We start from the raw sequence: 18997 nt of genomic DNA, 5'->3' as shown, positions 1-18997 counted from the left end.
AATAGTACCTCACTACCTCCATCATGAGGTATGAAGAAATTTCCATGGCCGAAAGCTCCTCCTCTTTCTGCACCCAAATTCTGCTACTCCATGTGTTACTCTTCTTGGTTGCGGTTGTCCTCGTCTTGGGATGTTTCCAAGCTAAGATTGAGATTATGAGGGGTTATTAAATGTTGCTTAGGTGGTTAATTCTGTTCAAAATGAGTATTGTTAAACTCTGCCATTGTATCGAAGTATTCTTCTCCTGTAGAGTTACCAAATGATTCGAGTGTAGTTTTATGAGAATAAATTAAGAAAGATTAAGAAGAGAGATTAAAAATAGATAAACTTATGAAAAAAAATCTTCTATTATTGGTAAATAACCAACACAATAACTAAAGATGTGAAATGGTGATAGAAAACACGTGTTGAAACCTTCTCTAATGTCACAAAAAGATGAATGGGCTCCTTTAAAACCCAAAAACTATAGTCACATTAAAACACACTTTGAATTGTGGGCCATCCTATCTTTGGAGACTATCAAAGGTACATTGATCATTTTGCTAAATTTTGAAAAGGGAAAAACTACAGAGTGGTTTATCATATCATCAAATAGTTTATAGCTTGAGTATAAAAAATGGATAATTTCTTTAAACAATTGTAATTTCTGAAAAAGAGAAAAGAAAAAAAGTTAAAAGATAAAATAAAAAACACATTATAATTGCTCTTTTGAAAAAATATTAAAAAAACTTAAGTTGTTGGACGATTTTTGGTGTCAAAAAACATTGTTAAGGAAGAAAATACTAGAACCATCAACCATTCCACATACCTCTTTGGAAAGAGAAAAATGAATACCTTGAACTATAAATATAGCAACTTTCTTTCAAATCACTCCCAAGCAATCATTCTCTTTGTCATCTATCCAAACAAAGATTTTAAGAAACAAAAACTCTAGAAACTCTTATAGGAAAAAGCAATGAAAGACAGGAAAATAAACATTAATATATTCAGTTATTCACAATGCAATGCAAGTATATCAACTCATGCTACTTCTCTGAATTGCATACAGATCTGAGATTATATATATCTACTTGAACAAATGGGCAAGAGCAGGATCATCCAGATCCACATCCAACAATCCATTCAACTTCATGTACTCCACATAATGATCTGGTGGCTTTACTGCACGAGTATGTTTCGGAACAAAGCGATGAATTCTCTCAACATCTCTAGCAAGCCACTTGGCATATACCTGGTCCACAGGAGGTACGATCTTCAAAAATATTACATCATCCTTCTCTTGCTTCCCCATTTTGTTTCCCATGGAAGGCAAAAACAATCTGATCAGCTCCCAAATTGAGCACTGACATGTAAGAATAACTTGCGCATAGAATGAATAGTAAGTACTATAGCTATCAATATTATGAAGAATTCTGCAAATTTCATCTGCATTTGAATATGAATAAGTTGTATGCTAAAAATGGTATGCAATTGCAAACACTGGAATTAACAGAGCAGATTGATTCAACAGAGGGTGTTACATATTCATGAAAATTTGAGCTTGACATGGACTAGACCAAGTTATTACGATCATAAATAATTGACAGGTTCCATTACTGAAACTGAAATCTAGGTATTTGGCCTTTTTGCTTTTCTATATTTCTTTTGGGCACTGCACAAAAAACAGAAACAACCAAGAAGGAACCAAGCATTCCAAGAAGAATATTTCATCTAGCAATGAAACCTTTTTCAATTAACATGACATAACAAGAAGCATCTTCACAGATATTGATGTTAATTGAAATCAAAGCAGAGAGAAAACTGAACATTAAAGGAAAGGAAAGAGAATTCAATAGAATATGGCATAATCCCGAAGGATTTGGATGGATAGTAAAAAAGAGGTGAAGATTTACATGGGTGAATTTGATGCACACACGTATATAAAATTACACATGGTTGAATTAAACACTTTTTGCTTATATGGCAATACATAATTAGATATCTATACATCATTTTATTTACAGACATCCAGGACGCAAAATAACCCTTAGAATAAGAGTTAAAAAATGGATGTTACTGGAAGCATATCAATTTATCTATCTACTTTTTCCTGAAATTTTCTCCTCATAGATTAATCAGAATAATACACTTCAGCCATATATAAAACTTTTTAGCATTAAAAAAACAATATTATAGAGTATATTGACCCTATTATGACCAACTAAAAAATCTCTTAGAAAAATAACATGGCCATATATAAAACTTTTTAGCATTAAAAAAACAATATTATAGAGTATATTGACCCTATTATGACCAACTAAAAAATCTCTTAGAAAAATAACATGGAACAAGTGTCTACTGTCTACATGTAAAACAATCGTAAGCTTAGAAACAATTATTAAAAAAAAAATCAAATACAATCACAAGCTTAGAAACAATTATTAAAAAAAAATCAAATACAACAAATTCATAAAGGCTAGATTCAAAAGAGCTTCATGAGTAATAAAAAACACAGATATGAAAATCCAAAATTGACTTTCTAATATCAGATTTTAAATTTAAACTAAAGACTAGAAAAATTAACTAATATATGGAGTACTATCTTATGTTACCACTGTGAAAATGATCAAGACAAATTTCAGGCTCAACAAGATCAAATACCATTATCAATTACTCTTTAATTTGGAGTTTTCTAAATAATTCTCGGTTCTTTGTTGCTATCATGCTATTGAATAAAGAATTTGTTGTTGATTAAGGTTAACTTAAAACTTCTATGGTACATAAGTTAATGTTATTATCTTGATTCAGAAAACAACACACAAATAACTTATTATGAGATATGACATCCACTTCAATACTTAGTGACCTTGGTCTTTATCGGATTAAGCTAATCAACAAGGTTCCTTTGTTTACATTGAAAAACCATATTAACATAGCAATAAGGAAAAATCACTACAGTTGATAAACTAATCACAATAACAGTTAAGAAAATTCACCAAGATGGTACACTAATTAAATAATTCATACACTAGTCTATTCACCGAGTAAAACCTCCAATTGGTTTAGAAACGTTTTTTGAGTGGCGACTTTAGTCTTTCATTGTTGTTTTTCAACCATTATTCCCTAATTTTCAAATCATTACAAAGATTAGCAATTAAACATGCAAAAGAGGAATTTTAGTCCCCAATCAAATTTTACAAAATAGTACTCATCTGTCTCACAATGTGCACATCTAGGAACTAAAAGCTAATAAACCAAAACAAAAGAATAAAGTTGCCACTGGAGAAAAAAAAAGTTTAGGGAAAAAATTTGTGGTTTTTACTCTCTCTCACTTGGATCATGACATTAACATGGTTATCCAACTTATCGACTTATCCTCAAGCACCATTACCTGAGGCATCTTCACTAAATTGGAATGAACCAAGCCAATTTTTTCCACATAAATTTCAAACACTTTGTGGAGTCAAATTATGAGTATTAATTAGAGAAAATAATAGCAACGAGCATCGTCGGAGACAAATAGAACTCACGCGAGAGCGGAGGGTCAATGTTGTTGGTGGAAGAAGAAAGCGGCAAGGACGGTAGAGTCGAGAGAAGCTTCGCGAAGCGGAGCAGTGTTGGATTAGACGAGCGCTTTTCCTGTTTCAAATGAGAGAACCATAAATTGCAATTTCAGATTTCACAGCCACAACACAAACCACAGATTCGTGGGAAGGACTGATATTATTAGTTTATTACAGCCGAGACTTCTGGACTGGGAATTTACGGGAAAAAAGAGTTTTTGTTAACTTTGCGTCCTAATAACATAGATTAAACATATCATTAAAAAAAATATTTTATAAAAGTTGTTAAATGATAATTATAGAATATAGAACTCCCTTTTTTAATATCTTAAGTTGGNATTTGACTAAATTATTATCTAATTGTTTTAAACTATTAATTTTATAAAAATATTTTAAGAATAAAAATATATATTTTTTTAATGAGAACAACTAGGGAACCAAAAACATATCAGCCAAAAATCAGCCAAAATGTGTTTGGGCTCCATGAAAAATTGGGTTTTGGTTTGTGCTCCGTGATCCCAGGAGCAGTTTTCAAACAGATTATTCAAAAAGTGATTCTAATTAAACAGTTTTGTTTACTTTTTGGCTGATCACCTTTTGGTTCCATATACTTTTCCTTTTTTAATTATGCTAGTAAAAACCACATAAAAATTTATTTATCATTCATATTTTTCTTTCGATATTATTTATGTCACCAATATAAAAACAAAAATACTAAGTATCCAAATCTTTTTATAATAAAGTTTTTAATTATGTCTGTGCTTCTCTTTCTCCTTCTTTTTCTTCCTCCTCTTTCGTTGTCGTCGTCGTAACATCATTATTGTTATCGTCATTGTCGCCATCGCCGTCGTCATAGTTGTTGTTGTTATTCTTTAATTTCTTCTTATCTTTTTTTCTTCTTCATCTTCTTTTATTATCATTATTATCATCCTCATCGATTTCATCTTTTTCTTTTTTAATATATGTTCAAAAAACTAGAACATAAACATTTTGATGCATATACACAAATTTTAGTATATAACACAAAAACTTTTTAAATATTACATATTTAAAACACTGACACCCAACTAATAAAATATACAAACACATAAATTTTAGTGAACATTACAAAAATCTTGTTCCATAGCACGGAATTTCTAAGAATATTCAAAAAAGAAGTTCTATATATTGATTATATTCTCACAACTAAGGTGATAAACTCAATTAGGAAGATTTAGAAGATCCAAAATTTTGTATCATTATTGATGACAACAGGGATGAATAGGAAAAAACGAGCAAGTGGTTATTTTGTTGAGATTTTTCGATCTATATGCCATTGTTCGAGACAAATTTTGGAATCTTGTTCATGTTGGTGATGTTAGTACATCAACTTTAAAGAATGAATTAGTATCGGAAATGAATCTTCTCCATTTTTTTAACACTTGAGAGAATAAAGTGTGATCTCTCATCTTTAATTCTATAAATGGAACCAAAATTAAATAGGAAAGAAAGAATAATAAAGGGTGAGATCCTACACTGGATACCATCCAGTTTTTTTTTCTACTGGAGAGGATCCACTCCCATTAGTATCTACTTTTTCCAATCACAATTTTCAAATTGAAAATATTTAAGGCCGATATACTAGTGCTAATAGTATGCGAGGTGAATAGAATGAATTACTAGCTATGATTTTCAATAATTATCTATAAATATATTATGTACATTGTTTTACTCATAGATTGCGGTTAACACTTAACACTGATTGCAGCTTCAAGAAGTACTTCGAACTCATAAGATCTTTACACAAGTAACTGCATTGTCAATATTGTTGGTGCTTTTTGTAAGAGACATGATCAATTAAAAATCACTTAGGCAATTGAAATAAACATGATTGTTCTCGATGAACTCGAATTGGTAGAGGAGCAAACTAAATAGGGACTCTGAATAAAGATGAATAATAAATTTTTTGTAGATAATTTAGTAATTTATATTGAGAAAGAGATTGTTTTTACTTTCGGTACGAATTCTATAATCTATGATTTTGAATTGTAAGTTCTATCCTTTAGAAATTGTTTTTTTTTAGTTCATTCTTTTACACTTTTCACTTGCATCTAATTTTTTATCTTCAGCCAAAAAGAAACCGAGTGTTATATTGCTAGGACAATTCTTAGAATCTAGGTAGTTATTTTTATATGTTGTGACTTCTATTTTAGAAGACATATTATTAGCCCTATAGAAAACGAAACCACAGACAAAATAAATTTGATTTTTTTAAATAAATAAAATAAATTTAAATGTTGTGGAAACACTAGAAGAATCAAGTCCTAAAACTTGTCATGATGTTGATACTCCACTTCCTCCTCCTCCTCTTCCGACTCCACATCTAGATGCACTATCCGAGCTCTCGGGTAGTGGATCTTCTCCGCGAGTTGCCTTGTGTCTAGGTGGAACATCATTTGACAATTTTGCGAGTCTGGGATCGGCTAGGATGTCATCAACAGACAAGAACCGAACGCGACATTGTTCAAGCCACCAATTAAAATACTCCTGTGTGAGACGGGGATTAGGCTCAGGTGTGATTGTAATCATGTGACATGGCTGATGACGAGCTCTCCATCGATCGTACCACTCTCGAAGCACCTCAGGCCACCATACATCATCCCCTCGTGCCGTAGTAGATAAGTATTTGTCCACATTGACAGGATCCTCAGGAATCTGTTGGTCTGACCCCAACTGCCTTTTAACTCTGTCAATATGAAACTCGACAAAGTTGAAGCAAACTAGTGGCACAACCGCCCTCCATGTGTGGATCTCATGCCCACTCCTCAACCAGTCAGGACACAAAGCCTGCAACTCAGGTCGGTCATAGGGTGTCCATCGGAACTGAAAGACATGAGCTTGTTTGGACTTCTAAGAAAAGATCTTTTTTTGAGTTATCTTTTTTTAAAAGATCTTATGAAAAAGTAAAAGTAATTTTATGTTTGGATATCTCATGCAAAAAGATCCTTTTATTTATCAATTATATTTGAGTATAACGATATAAAAGTACTTTTTTGTTTATTTATTACATGAAAAACATCTTTTTTTTAAGAGAAAAAGATCGTTTAAAAAAAGATGTAAATTACAGCTTCTCAAAAAAGATTTTTTTTTTAATTTTTCTAGTGCTTTTACTTTTACTACTAGAAATTTGCCAAACACGCTAAAAAGTAAAAAAATATATTTTTTATTGAAAAAATATCTTTTTTTATCAAAATAATGGCGCCCAAACAAGCACTATATTTAAAAAGGTTAAGACATAATTAGTTAAAAGTATACCAATAACATGCTTCCAACTAAAGTTGTTCATAATATACCTGATCAAAACACACGGTGTCCAACCTGTGTCGCCATCTCAGCAGCCTCCCCTCGTGGTGGTCCCTGCTCTGCTGCCCTAGACCGACCAACCTAGTACATCACAAATTAACATTATGCATTAGTTATGAAATTTTATAAAAATTTAAAAGATAAAAAACAAAAGGGAACGTGGCTACATCTCTGTCGCTAGGTCCCCATTGAGGGAACCTGTGGTATATCCAAGATATCAAGAGCGGGATGCATCCAACAATGTCTGTCACATCGCGGTGGATCGCCCTACAAAGAGAATGGTACGTCCATGCAAGCACTGCCAATCCCCATGACATCTGTCGGCATCTATCGAAGTCTGCTAGCAATGGGAGCCACCGAATATGGACAAGAATGTTCGACTTGTCTGTTATCAAGTATCCCCCAATCAGCATTAAGATATAGCAACGCACGTACTGCCGCAAAGTGATCGTACACTCACCCCATGATAGATGAAATGTGTGTCTCCGGCCTCCATCTCTCAACAAATGCAGATATTAAGGTATTGTCAAAGATAAAGTCCTTAAGCTGGATAGCGTCTCCAAAATGAGCCTCCTTGAGAAATGGCAAAGGTACCTCTGGTGGAGACATAGTGTGACTACTCCGCCTAGGAAGTAATAGTCGATATCTCTATGGGAAAAGATTAAAAAAAATAAGATAAAAGAAAAACTAATACCATTAAACTCAACCAATAAAAATAAAGAAATATGAGTATATTAATACAATATAAAACATATATATGAGAAAAGGTAAACGAAATAAGCATATTAAAAAGTTAAAAGAACAACAAATTTAAAAAAATATATACTTGTTAACCAAAAAGTAAGTGTCATGTTCAGTTTTTCCTTTAGGCTCATGTTCACAAAAAAAAATCAGTTATCAAAACATGTTGCCGAAAAAATAGATGTTCACAGAAAAAAAAATGTTAAATTTTACCTAAAACAAATTATTGGAAGATTTTCAAGTGTACCGTCATACCGGTATATCAGTAATTTTTAACCGTTGATCTTAATTATATATATTATATATATTTTTATAATTAAGATCAAACGGTTAAAAATCACTGAAACACCGGTACAACGGCACACTTGAAAATTTTCCCAAATTATTATACCTAACACTATCACTTTATCTAATTTCATTCAAACATATGAAACCCACGGATAACAATGTATTATGTATATGCTACATATATAGTACATCTAAACAAGTTAACAAATTCTAAATATTGCATCTAATGCATAAAAGTGTTCCTAAATAACCCTAACCATAATTCTATACTAAACATAAGGTTTAATTTGAAATAATTCACTTTTTAATTGTAAAAAAATACAAAACATAAAATATAAACTAACCTCAAAGTCGAGTGCTCCAGCAATGTGCCATTTCTCGTTCAGTCTATTAATATCTGAAGAGCATGCCATAATGTCTTAGATGAAACTCAAAGAAAGCATAAGAAAAGCCAAAACTACGACAAACAAAAAAATGATTACTTGTCTCCACTCTATCTCATCATCAGGCTGGCTATTTAGTCACAACACTTACTTATCTCGTTCGTTGCGACAACAAGATAACATATATTTTATCGCCATAACAAATGATATAAGTAATATAACGCAAAAATATGAATAATTTAAAAAATACATGAGTAAATGATTAAGTTATTTTATGTATTTAAAAAAAATCCCAAATAAATTCCACTATAAAAATAAATAAATACCAACAACATAGTTTATATTTGCAAAATGAAAATGGTAGGAATATTTGCTAATCATTGTGGAGACATGAATCTTGAAAGCCAATGTATCCCTTTCATCAGCACCAACTAGATGCAACTTTGATCATCTTTACCATAACTATGATCAGATTTGCATATTGCAAGAGGCTATAAACAACCTTGGGAACCCAGTGTTATGTTCTGGCTTCAAGAGCTTCAAATAAGTTACCAAAAACAAACCTATATTGTTTCTACTTCCCAAAAAGCTCTCTCTTACCAAGCAAAATCAACAAAATCCCAGTGCTGTAAAAAAATTTTCAAACATGTTGTCGTCATCACTGTCTTTGTCTTCAATATTTACTGCATTGCACAGGCCATGATTGTCGTTGCTGGCTTCACTCCACACTACACCGGTTGGGGTAGCTGTTTGTTGCCTTCGCTTTTCATCGTGCGGCCTGTGCTCACTGTTTCAATCACTCGTGTTTGGGTCGGGAAGAAGAAGAGTTCGGAGAAGAACATTGTTAGGAGGGAAGCAAAATCAAAGTGAAAGAGAAAAATGGGGAAGGAAAAAAGAGAAGAATCAAAGAGTGAACACGTCCTTCTTTCTCTTTTTGATTTTTTAAAGACAAAATAGACTCACACACTTTTTCCTTTCTATGTATTTTGTGTTTGTAGATTATAGTTGTCAAATGTAAACATATTTATAGTTGTTGGAATAGAACAACCATTTCTTTTACACAAGTTCCTGTTCTTTCTTTTCATTCTCCTCATGTTCTGACAAATCCATTTCATTACTCTATACTTGTAACGACGATTGCACACTGATTATTCCGGATGAATTCCCAACACTTTTCGTCAGCAAATTCTTGAAAAGCATGTCCGAACTTTCTTGCCTAATTTGATAAAATATAGGCACAACTTTCTCTTTCTTTTTTCTTGGTCCCAATTGAACTACCAACATAACATCTGGTGACTCAAGTCCAACATAAAATATGAGCACAAGTGATAGGAGTTTGGTTACAACGTTTTGTTTTATATTTTGTTAAAATTATAATGCATGCAATCTTTTTCTGAGAAATTCTTGCATTGGCTGAGCATTCATATTTCATAAAACTAAGGCTCAACAACAAAAGAGTCACCAAAGGGGTGTTACCTATGCATCCAAAATACATGAATCTGAAATATGATGTCACCAATAATCACTTAACAGTATTTTCAGAATAAAAGGGCATTAAGCAACAAAAGGGGCACAATCCTATGCAGGGATGTCAAAGAGAAAAGAGAAAAGTGAGAACTTTTTGACCTTCCTCCAATACCTTCTTCTGATAACACAATTGCTATAGGATGGCACTCAACACCAATACCAGCATTCATCACGTCAAGGAGAGTAGAAAGCTCGAAGGCTTCATGTTTGGAGCCTTCCAAGCAAGATATAGTGGAAGCAATTTCGAAAGAAAGCTTCACTAACTCTTCCATGTTTCTTGGGAGGGAAGGTTTGAGTAGAACAGCTCTAGTTCTCTCAATCCAAGAACCTTTTGAACCCAAAATCAGAAAGATGCACAAGGACCTCAAGGACCTCTGCACTTAGAGTGGAATGAAGCTCCAAAAGATTAGGGGATGAAGAATTTCCAGATGTCCAACCAAGCAAGATAGCCAGATAGGCACTCCATCTATATTTTTCATTGATGGAAGAAGGAAGCAAGAAGCCATATGGGCAGAAGCAAACATAGAAATAAATTCCAAATCTGGAGGATCCAAGAAGGAGGCAAAGCTCTCTATGAGAAAAACTGCAATAACAATGATAAATAGATAAAGAAAGAAAGGAACTGTGTTCTCAAGCTTGCCAAGCTTTGTTTTCTATATGGTATATACAACGGGACAAAGGCGGGGAAAAAGAAAAAAACTCCAGCTATATCATCTCCCACAACACTTCCGAAAACCATTTCATGGAGAAAAATAACCACAAATACGGAAATATGAAGAATGTCAAACTGATACCAAAGAATCAGCAGCACAATTAGCTTCCTTATAGATGTATTGAACATGAAACTACCAATTACGATGCAACAAATCTTGCACGCAAGATGTCTCCAATGCATAAGGATGCTTAATATCAACTTCTTTATTGAAAACAACTGCATTCTTGCCTAATTAGAGATCAATATAACAAATTAATATGAAACAACTGCATTCTTGGTCCACAATGTTCTATACAAAAGAGGAGTATCAACACCTCTCCTAAAATGCGTATCAACCTCTAATACGAAAGATGTTCTAGAGGAAGTACACAGTGACATATGTGGGAACCACTAGAGAGCCCGGTCACTAGCCAAGAAGGTGATCCAAGCCGGCTTCTTTTGGCGACCTTGCAAAGAGAAGCAGCCGAGTTTGTCAAAAGGTGTCCGCCTTGCCAGAAACATGCCAATTTTCACATTGCACCTCCCAAAGAACTTATCAGCGTCACCTCACCATGGTCCTTTGCAAAATGGGGTCTCGATCTCCTCAAACCATTCCCTCAAGCTCAAAGACAAGTAAAATACCTTACAGTATAGATTAATTATTTTACTAAGTGGATCGAGTCGTAACCATTAGCAACCATCACAGCCCAGCGAAATCAGAAGTTTCTCTACAAAAACATTGTCACAAAGTTTGAAATTCCCCACTCCATCACCACAAACAATAGAACTCAATTTACAGACTCAACCTTTGAGAACTTGCTGGCCAGCCTCAAGATAAAGCAGCAATTCACATCGGTAGAATACTCTCAGACAAATGGACAAGTTAAAGTTGCGAACAAAATCATATTAGCCGGGTTAAAACGCCGACTACAAGACACAAAAGGGGGCATGGGCAGATGAGCTTCCTCAAATCTTATAAACATATCGGACAACTTCTCATTCACAGTAGGGGAGTTACCTTTCTGACTTGCTTACGGAATGGAAGCCATGATTCCTGTAGATGTCGTTGAAGAATCTCCAAGGGTCATCTTTTACAATGAAGGGGTCAATATCCGAGCACAAAAGGAAGAACTCGACCTCCTCCCTGAAGTCCGAGAATAAGCTTGGATCAAAGAGGAAGCAATAAAGCAAAAGATAACTCTAAGATACAATCAAAAGGTATTCAAAAGAATCTTCACCATCGACGACCTTATACTGATCCGAAATGACATCAGGATTCAGAAGTCGGGCAATAGAAAACTGACTGCAAACTGGAAAGGACCTTACAAGATTGTTGAAATCTTGAGAAAATGTTACTACAAGGTGTTTGAATTTACAAGGGAAAGAACTCCCAAGGTGGTGGCACGCATGTAATTTGAAAAGATATTACAGTTAGGAAGCGCTCCTTGTTCCCTAGTGTACTCTTTTTCCCGAATTCATGATTTTTTCTTGAGAAGGGTTTTTTCTAAAGGGAATTTTAATGAGGCACCATAGTAAAGGCTAAGGGTAGATAAAAATACTTAGTAGCAAACTTATGTAAGGCATTTTTCGTCTATCAATGATAAATCCACTTCTTTTCTAAAGTTTCCTATAAAAACGCATTAGTTTATACTCGACAAATCGCGAAAATCATTATCCGATCAAGAATGGTTGGCAAGACAAAGCGACGTGGTACAAATTAATGTAAAAAGTTATGTAAGCAATTCGTAAGACCGACCTCAAAAGTAAGGCAACACAAAAACAAAATGTAAAAGTAACTTGGCAAAGTCCGACTAACCTGAAGTCGGAACTTACAAAACAAAACGTGATATTCTTTACCGAATAAAATTGTTTAGACAATTACGAGTTATTACAAAAGATGTTCATCCAAGACCCACATATCAGGCATTCAAACTACGAAAATTAAGGAAAACTACAAAAGAGTGAGCTACTCTCCTATAACAGCATCATCGGTTCGGACGAAAGGGGTCGAGTCATACTCAGAAATCGGCACAACAGGAATCAGACCAGTCGGAGGAGGGATCTCGCCACTAACGACCTCATTCCCAGGAGGAACATCGGGATTCTAGGAAGTCTGACCGACATCTGCCTTCGAAGTATTCGGGTTGGACAAGGGAACCTCCTCATCTTCCTCGGGAGCAGGGACGATCTTTCCGTCTATCACAATGTTGTCTGGGCTGATCAGGGAAAGGTCCGCCTCAGGAGCAATGACACAGAATTGGGCCTTTAGATTTGCAAACATTTCGTCCATTCCCTCAGCCACAGAGTCCTCGAGTTCTGCATATTTGTCCCGGGCCTTAGTTAGCTCATCCACGAGGTCGAGCCTCTCCCCAAAGACGCGGGTGTAGCTCTCCTCTGCTTCCTTTCTCAACTCGTGCGACATAGCCAAGGCTGCCTCCGCCTGTTTCGCTTTGACCCGAGCTTTACCCAAGTCGGATAGCAACGCATCCCTCTCCTCCTCAAGCTCCCTTTTTGCCTCCTTCAGAGAAACCACCTCGGCCTGTGAAGCCACCAATGAACTATGGGTGGCATTAAGGGGAGTCTTCTCCAACTCCCTGGCCAAGGCTGCACATACGCCTGCCGTCCGAATTCCACCTCGGGCCAGGAGCTGGAGATGATTTTTGATGGACGCATCATCCATACTAATGTGGCTATGTGCAAGAATGTGCTTTTCACTCCAAGCAAGCCCGTCAAAGCTCTGGTCGTATATACCCTCCAACTCAGCAAGAATCATTTCGGAGGAAGAAGGTGGAGGACGGGCAGTCAAACTGTCCAAGGTGGAAATAGGAGGAATTGGCCGAGACGCCGGGATGGGTATAACCTTTCGAGAGGCTGACGCGCCCGAGTCTGATTTCGAGGGTGAGGACAGGGCGGTAGTTTCACCACCTTCCTTTAATTGTATGCCCCGAGCCACAACGTTTTTCCTAATGGCCCAAAGTGTCTTCATGGCAGCCGAGTTAGGAGTCATCCTTTCTGCAACACCCAAATAAAGACACATTAATCATCAACACAACCATACAACTAAATTTATAAGCAAAAGGAAAGAGGGCTACCTAGCTCGGATTGGAGTTGACTGTGATCTCCTAAAAAATTTTGGTATCCAAATAAGGAGCCCGTCCCCAACATTCATGGAGCAGGCCAATTACGCTCTCCTCAAGCTCATTTAAATCATATACATTATACTTAACTATTATAGGTTTCTCTTCCCAGTAAAAAGGAAAACAGGGTTCCTCGTTCTCATCAAAGAAGAAAGGTCGGACATTCTTAACGGCTCGGATTTTGAAAAAGTAATTTTTAAAATCGTGGAAGGACTCGTCAAAAATAACGAAACTTTCCTACCCTAAACAGCACGAAAAGAGAGCCATCCTATCTTTTTGGCACCGAAAGGTTTGGTTAGCTCAAAGAGGTAGAAGAAGACTTTAAGGGAAGGTCGAACATTTAATTCCCGACAAAGAAGCCGGTATATTTTCAAAAAAGCCCACGAATTATGGTGTAGATAGGAGTGACGTTGCAAACCCAGAGGACATTAATTCCAAAATCAAAAAAAGGTAGCCTAACGTCCAACTTGGTAAAAAAGCAATCATAGGCATAAAAGAAATGACATTTCGATCTATCAAGTTGGGGAAAACACACTCTACTCAGGATCAGCAACAATAATTTCACACTTTCTCTCATCCTCCAGATTTTCACACAGCCTATGATGTCTACAAAACTGTTCAGCATACTTTCTATCAATTACATGGACGGGAGTAAGAACAATTATATCTACCCAAGTCAGGTGAGATGAAACTTTGGTCAACATATTGTGGATTATAGATGGAGACATAAGGGCTATACCTACAAATACAACATACAAAGGAAAAATCGTCACAACAAATTATCATATACAGAAATGGCGTCATCTTCAACATACAGAAATGGTATGACCTTCAATCATAAAAAGTGGCACCATTTGGGAACAATACAACTATAATCCGTAGCAACAAATCTCAAACAGTAACAGTTTCAATAGATTCAAGACACAACAAGTGAGCGACAATAAAAAATAAATCATAAAGTCTCCATCACCAACAACATCCTGAAAGTCACCAACATTTCAAATTACCATTCAAAACATCATTACAAGAACCACCCAAAGCAATCGAAACAAAAAACAAGGAAAATGGGCAAAGCACCAACCTTGATGAAACGCGAAAATAGAAGGACACATCAATCAGCAAGAAACACGAACATTCCTCTCCGAAATGCAAGTGAAATTTTCAAAAAGATTCACGATGGAGAAATCTTGAAACTGATAAACAATTATGAAGAAAGAGCGAAGAAAGTGAGAAGGTGAATGAGCATTTCAAAAATGGAAAAAGAAGGAAGAGGGAAGAGGTGAAGCTTATATAAGAGACAAGGGGCAAAAAAGACATTTTGCACCCCTCTTAACGCACCGCATGGATTCTCAGGAAACTGCCGCGTAATGTGTGCCATGTCACTAAAGTGCAACGTTTCAAAATTTTGAAACACGTCGAATACCCGACCTCATGAAGGCGGTGTACCCAACAAAGGAATCTTGAACCACAAATGCTTGAATCCGATCTCATGAAAAGTTCGGACTGAAGCAGAGGCACTGTTCATACCTTGGCCCAAAACAAAGTCAGGCCTATTAAGGATAAAGGCCCACCAAGGGTGACCTCTTCCACTTACTCGACTTTTTCAGAGGTCAGATGCAATAAGGAGGTCCAGCCTTACTTATCTAAATAAATAACTACTTCCCTAAATCTCTTCTACTATCTCTACCTCATCTAGAAGATAGATCTCAACAAATTCCCAAAATAAAGAGAACAGTTATCCATCACCAACAAAGGTGGAACTACTCTAAGAAAGTGGTTATCTATTCTACTATAAATACACTGACACCCCTCAAGTATGTTCAAGTCCCAATCTACTAAAATCCTGTTTAAAGCCCTTGCTAACTTAAGCACCAAGAACAAGTTGGTCGCTGCCACTAAAGGAGTCTGGACCTCATGCTCAGGCCCAAATCACCGTTTCAGATAACCCCGGAACAAGTTGATAAGACCCAACGAAGAAGGCAAACAAATATTAAGTTAGGTTAATAGGAAACCGTAGTCGTTGAGTCCAAGTAAAGTCCAAAATATATATTATAGGCACAAACATTGGAGTTCAGCTATAATGCTAAAACTAGTGTTTAACGTAATCTAATATTCTGCACAATATTCATTCCCTTGTAATATATATTGCTAGTATCACAAAATTATCGATAGGAGATACAATGCAAAAGCAAAGACAGATAAATTCAACAAAACAAGGATAAATAAGAATTCCAAATGCACCCAGTTTTCCCCCACAATCTTGTCTAGCTATTAATGCAACATACACTCTGCTGCTAATGCACCCCCTTTCCTGTAATTCATTATAGCTGAATCCCTTTGATTTACAAATTCAGATTATTCAACAAGCAGCTTCCATAGTTGCTCATTTATATTCCCAACTCTACCTTTGTCTATTCCTTCTTGTGTAAACAAGCCATGGCCCAGCAGGTGATCTTTCCTTAAATGAGGCTTCATTTAATGCTTCATCTCTAATAAAATCTGCTTCAAACTAGTTCAATGCCATTATTAAAACATTTTTCTCAACTTATCACAGCTATGACCTAAACCCTGCCTTAATAAAACAGGTAACATACACTGATGCATAGGTACTTCCAAGTTGAAACCAGTTGCTACATCTGTATCACATTTGTGTCGTATCGGATAACTCAATAAATACTTTAAGATACTTTTATTTATATATTATTATGTTTCATAAGTCTTACACCTATATTTTATTATCTTCTACAATAATCAACCAAATAAATACGTCATAATGTGCTTATCTATCTTCTTTTCTTTTCTTTTTATTTTTTTAGATTTTAATTTTAAACTTTTAAAGAAACTCAACTTGCTCCAGGAAGGCACAGCAAGGAGAATAGTACAAGAATCCCAGCAACATAAATATGAACTCATTAGGGCCATTAACAACAAACAATACAAGCAGAATTAAACCATGAAAACCATCCCCAAAGAGTTATCCTCTAGTTATTCCCCTCAATGCTCATTAATTTTCCATTTTCATTGGCTTAATACACCTAAATGGGCTCCAAAACCGCATGAACAATGTGTTTATGATAATTTCTCTGTGTATGAATACTGAGGTTACTATTCCATTCTTTAAGTCAACAATGTGTGTTTTATACTAGTTATTGAGCCTTATCATTCAAAATATCATGCTTTAAGTTATCTAGGAATCTAACCAAAGTATACAAATCCAAACATGTCTATCTAGTTCAAATGTTTGAAAGTAAAATTCAAGCGATTCGCAATTATATTATAAGAGAACCATGCATAGAGTTTCCATACCTGATTCACCAATGCAGTGTCCAACACCTTTCTTTCTTTTGAAAGGAGGAGAATCAGGAACAGCAATTTCATTCAAAGCCCTTGCATCTTCATTGATTTTCTCTTTTTCCAATCTGTAGTTCTCATCCTTCAGTTTCTGAATGATCTCCAAATTCTTCTTATTTTCATCCTCCAATTCACTGCATCTGATCCTAAGTGCAGCAATGGCATTGTTATCATCCAACCATTTTGTCTCCAAATTCTGATACTGTTGCTCTTTCTTCTTCAGTTGATCTTCAGTGTGAAGCCTCTGTAGCATCTCCAATTCATACTTCACAACGAGGGAATCAATCTCCGCTTTGTGTTTGGCATCTCTGGCCAACAAAACCTCTTCAACTTTATCACAGTTGGTGCGTAAACCCGAGAAGAGCTCCGAAGTGCTCAGCTCGTTCAAGCTTCCATGGTTGCTAGAAGAAGCGGGGATCGGAGGTGAACCAGGTTCGGTTTTAGGTTGCAAGTCCATGAGATTATAAGAAGACCCTAAAAATGCAAACTTTGAGAGGGGAAAATGTAGGAGTCGGTTTTGGCAAAGTTATTTGCCTTTGATGAAGCATAAAAATGCATATCCATGGAGAGAGAGAGAGAGAGAGAGAGAGAAGCGGGAGAAGAAGGTGAAGGTGGGAGTGGAAAATCAAAGAATGACGGTGCAGAATGGGTTTCAAAGATTGAGATGAGTAAAATTTGACCGTCAACGTGGAAGTGGAAAACGGAGAATCAGAATCACACAACCTGAGTCCTAATGTAGTTGATGTAGTCAAGTAGCAAGTACCAACACCAATTCACGCCACGTTTCAACCCAAACGAGTGCCTCCCAAGTATTTAGGAATTTACACTTGGATAAAACAACGGGTGCAGAATGGCGTTGAAAAGATTGAGATGAGTAAAATTTGACGGTCAATGTGGAAGTGGAAAACGTAAGAATCACACAACCTGAGTCCTGATGTACTTGAACTTGATGTAGTCAAGTACAAACACCAATTCACCTCACGTTTCAACCCAAACGAGTGCCTCCCCATTAATTTGATTTTGTCTCTTTTTTTTTTTTTTTTTTTAGTCATAAAAAAAAAAAATTTTTATTTTAATAATGATATAATTAAAAAATAATTAAAATAAGAAAGAGTAAATATAAAATAAAAATAAATTAAATTAATATGAACACTATTCATTAGAACAAAAAGATAAAAAAATATATTAAATTTGCATGACTAAAAGAATTAATATATAAATTATTAATTAGGATATATCTAATAGTTAATATTATATTCATAAAAAGATAAAATATAATACAAAAAGTAAGCTTGTCCTAGTGGTAGGAGGCTCCCTTTATAACTTGAATGATTCAAGTTGGAACCCCAGTGCTGGCATATTTTTGAAATTTGAGTGACGCGTGAAAATTTTTTTATTAATCATGACATATTTTTGTTACTGATAATTATATGACATTTATTAATATAAAATTCAGTTCCTCTCTCGTATACGTTCTTTTTTCTTCTCTCTCATGTTCTTCACAAAAATTTCGTGTTATTTTGTTCCTATTTAAAGTGACTTGCATGCTAACTCAAAACTCATTCATCATCATTGTCGAATGAAATTTTAATAAGATTATATCAACATTTGAATTAAACAATAAATGAATTATCAGTCTATGCATCAATATTTTTTTCTTCTTCTTTACTTTCTTTTTTCTTTCTTTCTTTTTATTTTTTTAATCTTTATCTCTAGAATGATTAGAGATGACCACCAACATAAAATAATTAGACCGAATTAAAGATAAATAAAAGAGCAATTGCAGGTATTCGGAAGAAAAAAAAGATAACAAATAAAAATTTGATAAAGGTTTATAGTTTTCAACAATTTTTTTTATTATTAGTTGAATTTTTTCATTACTTATTTGTATAATAACGCTTTTAAAAGTATTGAAATGTATGTTCGTAAAAATTAATTTTTTCAATTGTAACACATCTAAAATTATTAAGTTATACAGAAAATATTTTTGAG

General features: G+C 34.9%; 2 protein-coding genes across 6 annotated transcripts; both read right to left on the bottom strand.

Annotated features, from left to right (window-relative positions):
• On the bottom strand, positions 821–3789 carry LOC107638261. 2 transcript variants are annotated; one of them, XM_021120408.1, is made up of 2 exons: positions 3510–3763; positions 821–1425 (listed from the first exon to the last, which is right to left on the bottom strand). In XM_021120408.1, the coding sequence occupies exon 2, from the start codon at positions 1301–1303 to the stop codon at positions 1067–1069; it is 237 nt and encodes a 78-aa protein (XP_020976067.1). In that variant the 5' UTR covers positions 1304–1425; positions 3510–3763; the 3' UTR covers positions 821–1066. The 2 variants fall into 2 exon arrangements, 1 of the variants encoding a protein (XP_020976067.1); XR_002360478.1 differs by having other exon boundaries at positions 824–1319; positions 3510–3789.
• LOC107638262 lies at positions 5686–17839 on the bottom strand. 4 transcript variants are annotated; one of them, XR_002360476.1, is made up of 6 exons: positions 16961–17839; positions 8258–8310; positions 7345–7532; positions 7052–7269; positions 6875–6965; positions 5686–6404 (listed from the first exon to the last, which is right to left on the bottom strand). XR_002360476.1 is itself a non-coding variant. In XM_021120407.1 (4 exons), the coding sequence occupies exons 1-4, from the start codon at positions 17460–17462 to the stop codon at positions 7212–7214; spliced, it is 801 nt and encodes a 266-aa protein (XP_020976066.1). In that variant the 5' UTR covers positions 17463–17839; the 3' UTR covers positions 7018–7211. The 4 variants fall into 4 exon arrangements, 2 of the variants coding, with proteins under 2 accessions (XP_020976066.1, XP_016196932.1); XR_002360477.1 differs by having other exon boundaries at positions 5686–6368; XM_021120407.1 differs by lacking the exons at positions 5686–6404; positions 6875–6965 and having other exon boundaries at positions 7018–7269.

This window comes from Arachis ipaensis, chromosome B04, assembly GCF_000816755.2.
Source record: "Arachis ipaensis cultivar K30076 chromosome B04, Araip1.1, whole genome shotgun sequence".
NCBI classification, from domain to species: domain Eukaryota; kingdom Viridiplantae; phylum Streptophyta; class Magnoliopsida; order Fabales; family Fabaceae; genus Arachis; species Arachis ipaensis.
This window is presented reverse-complemented; position numbering and strand designations above follow the sequence as displayed.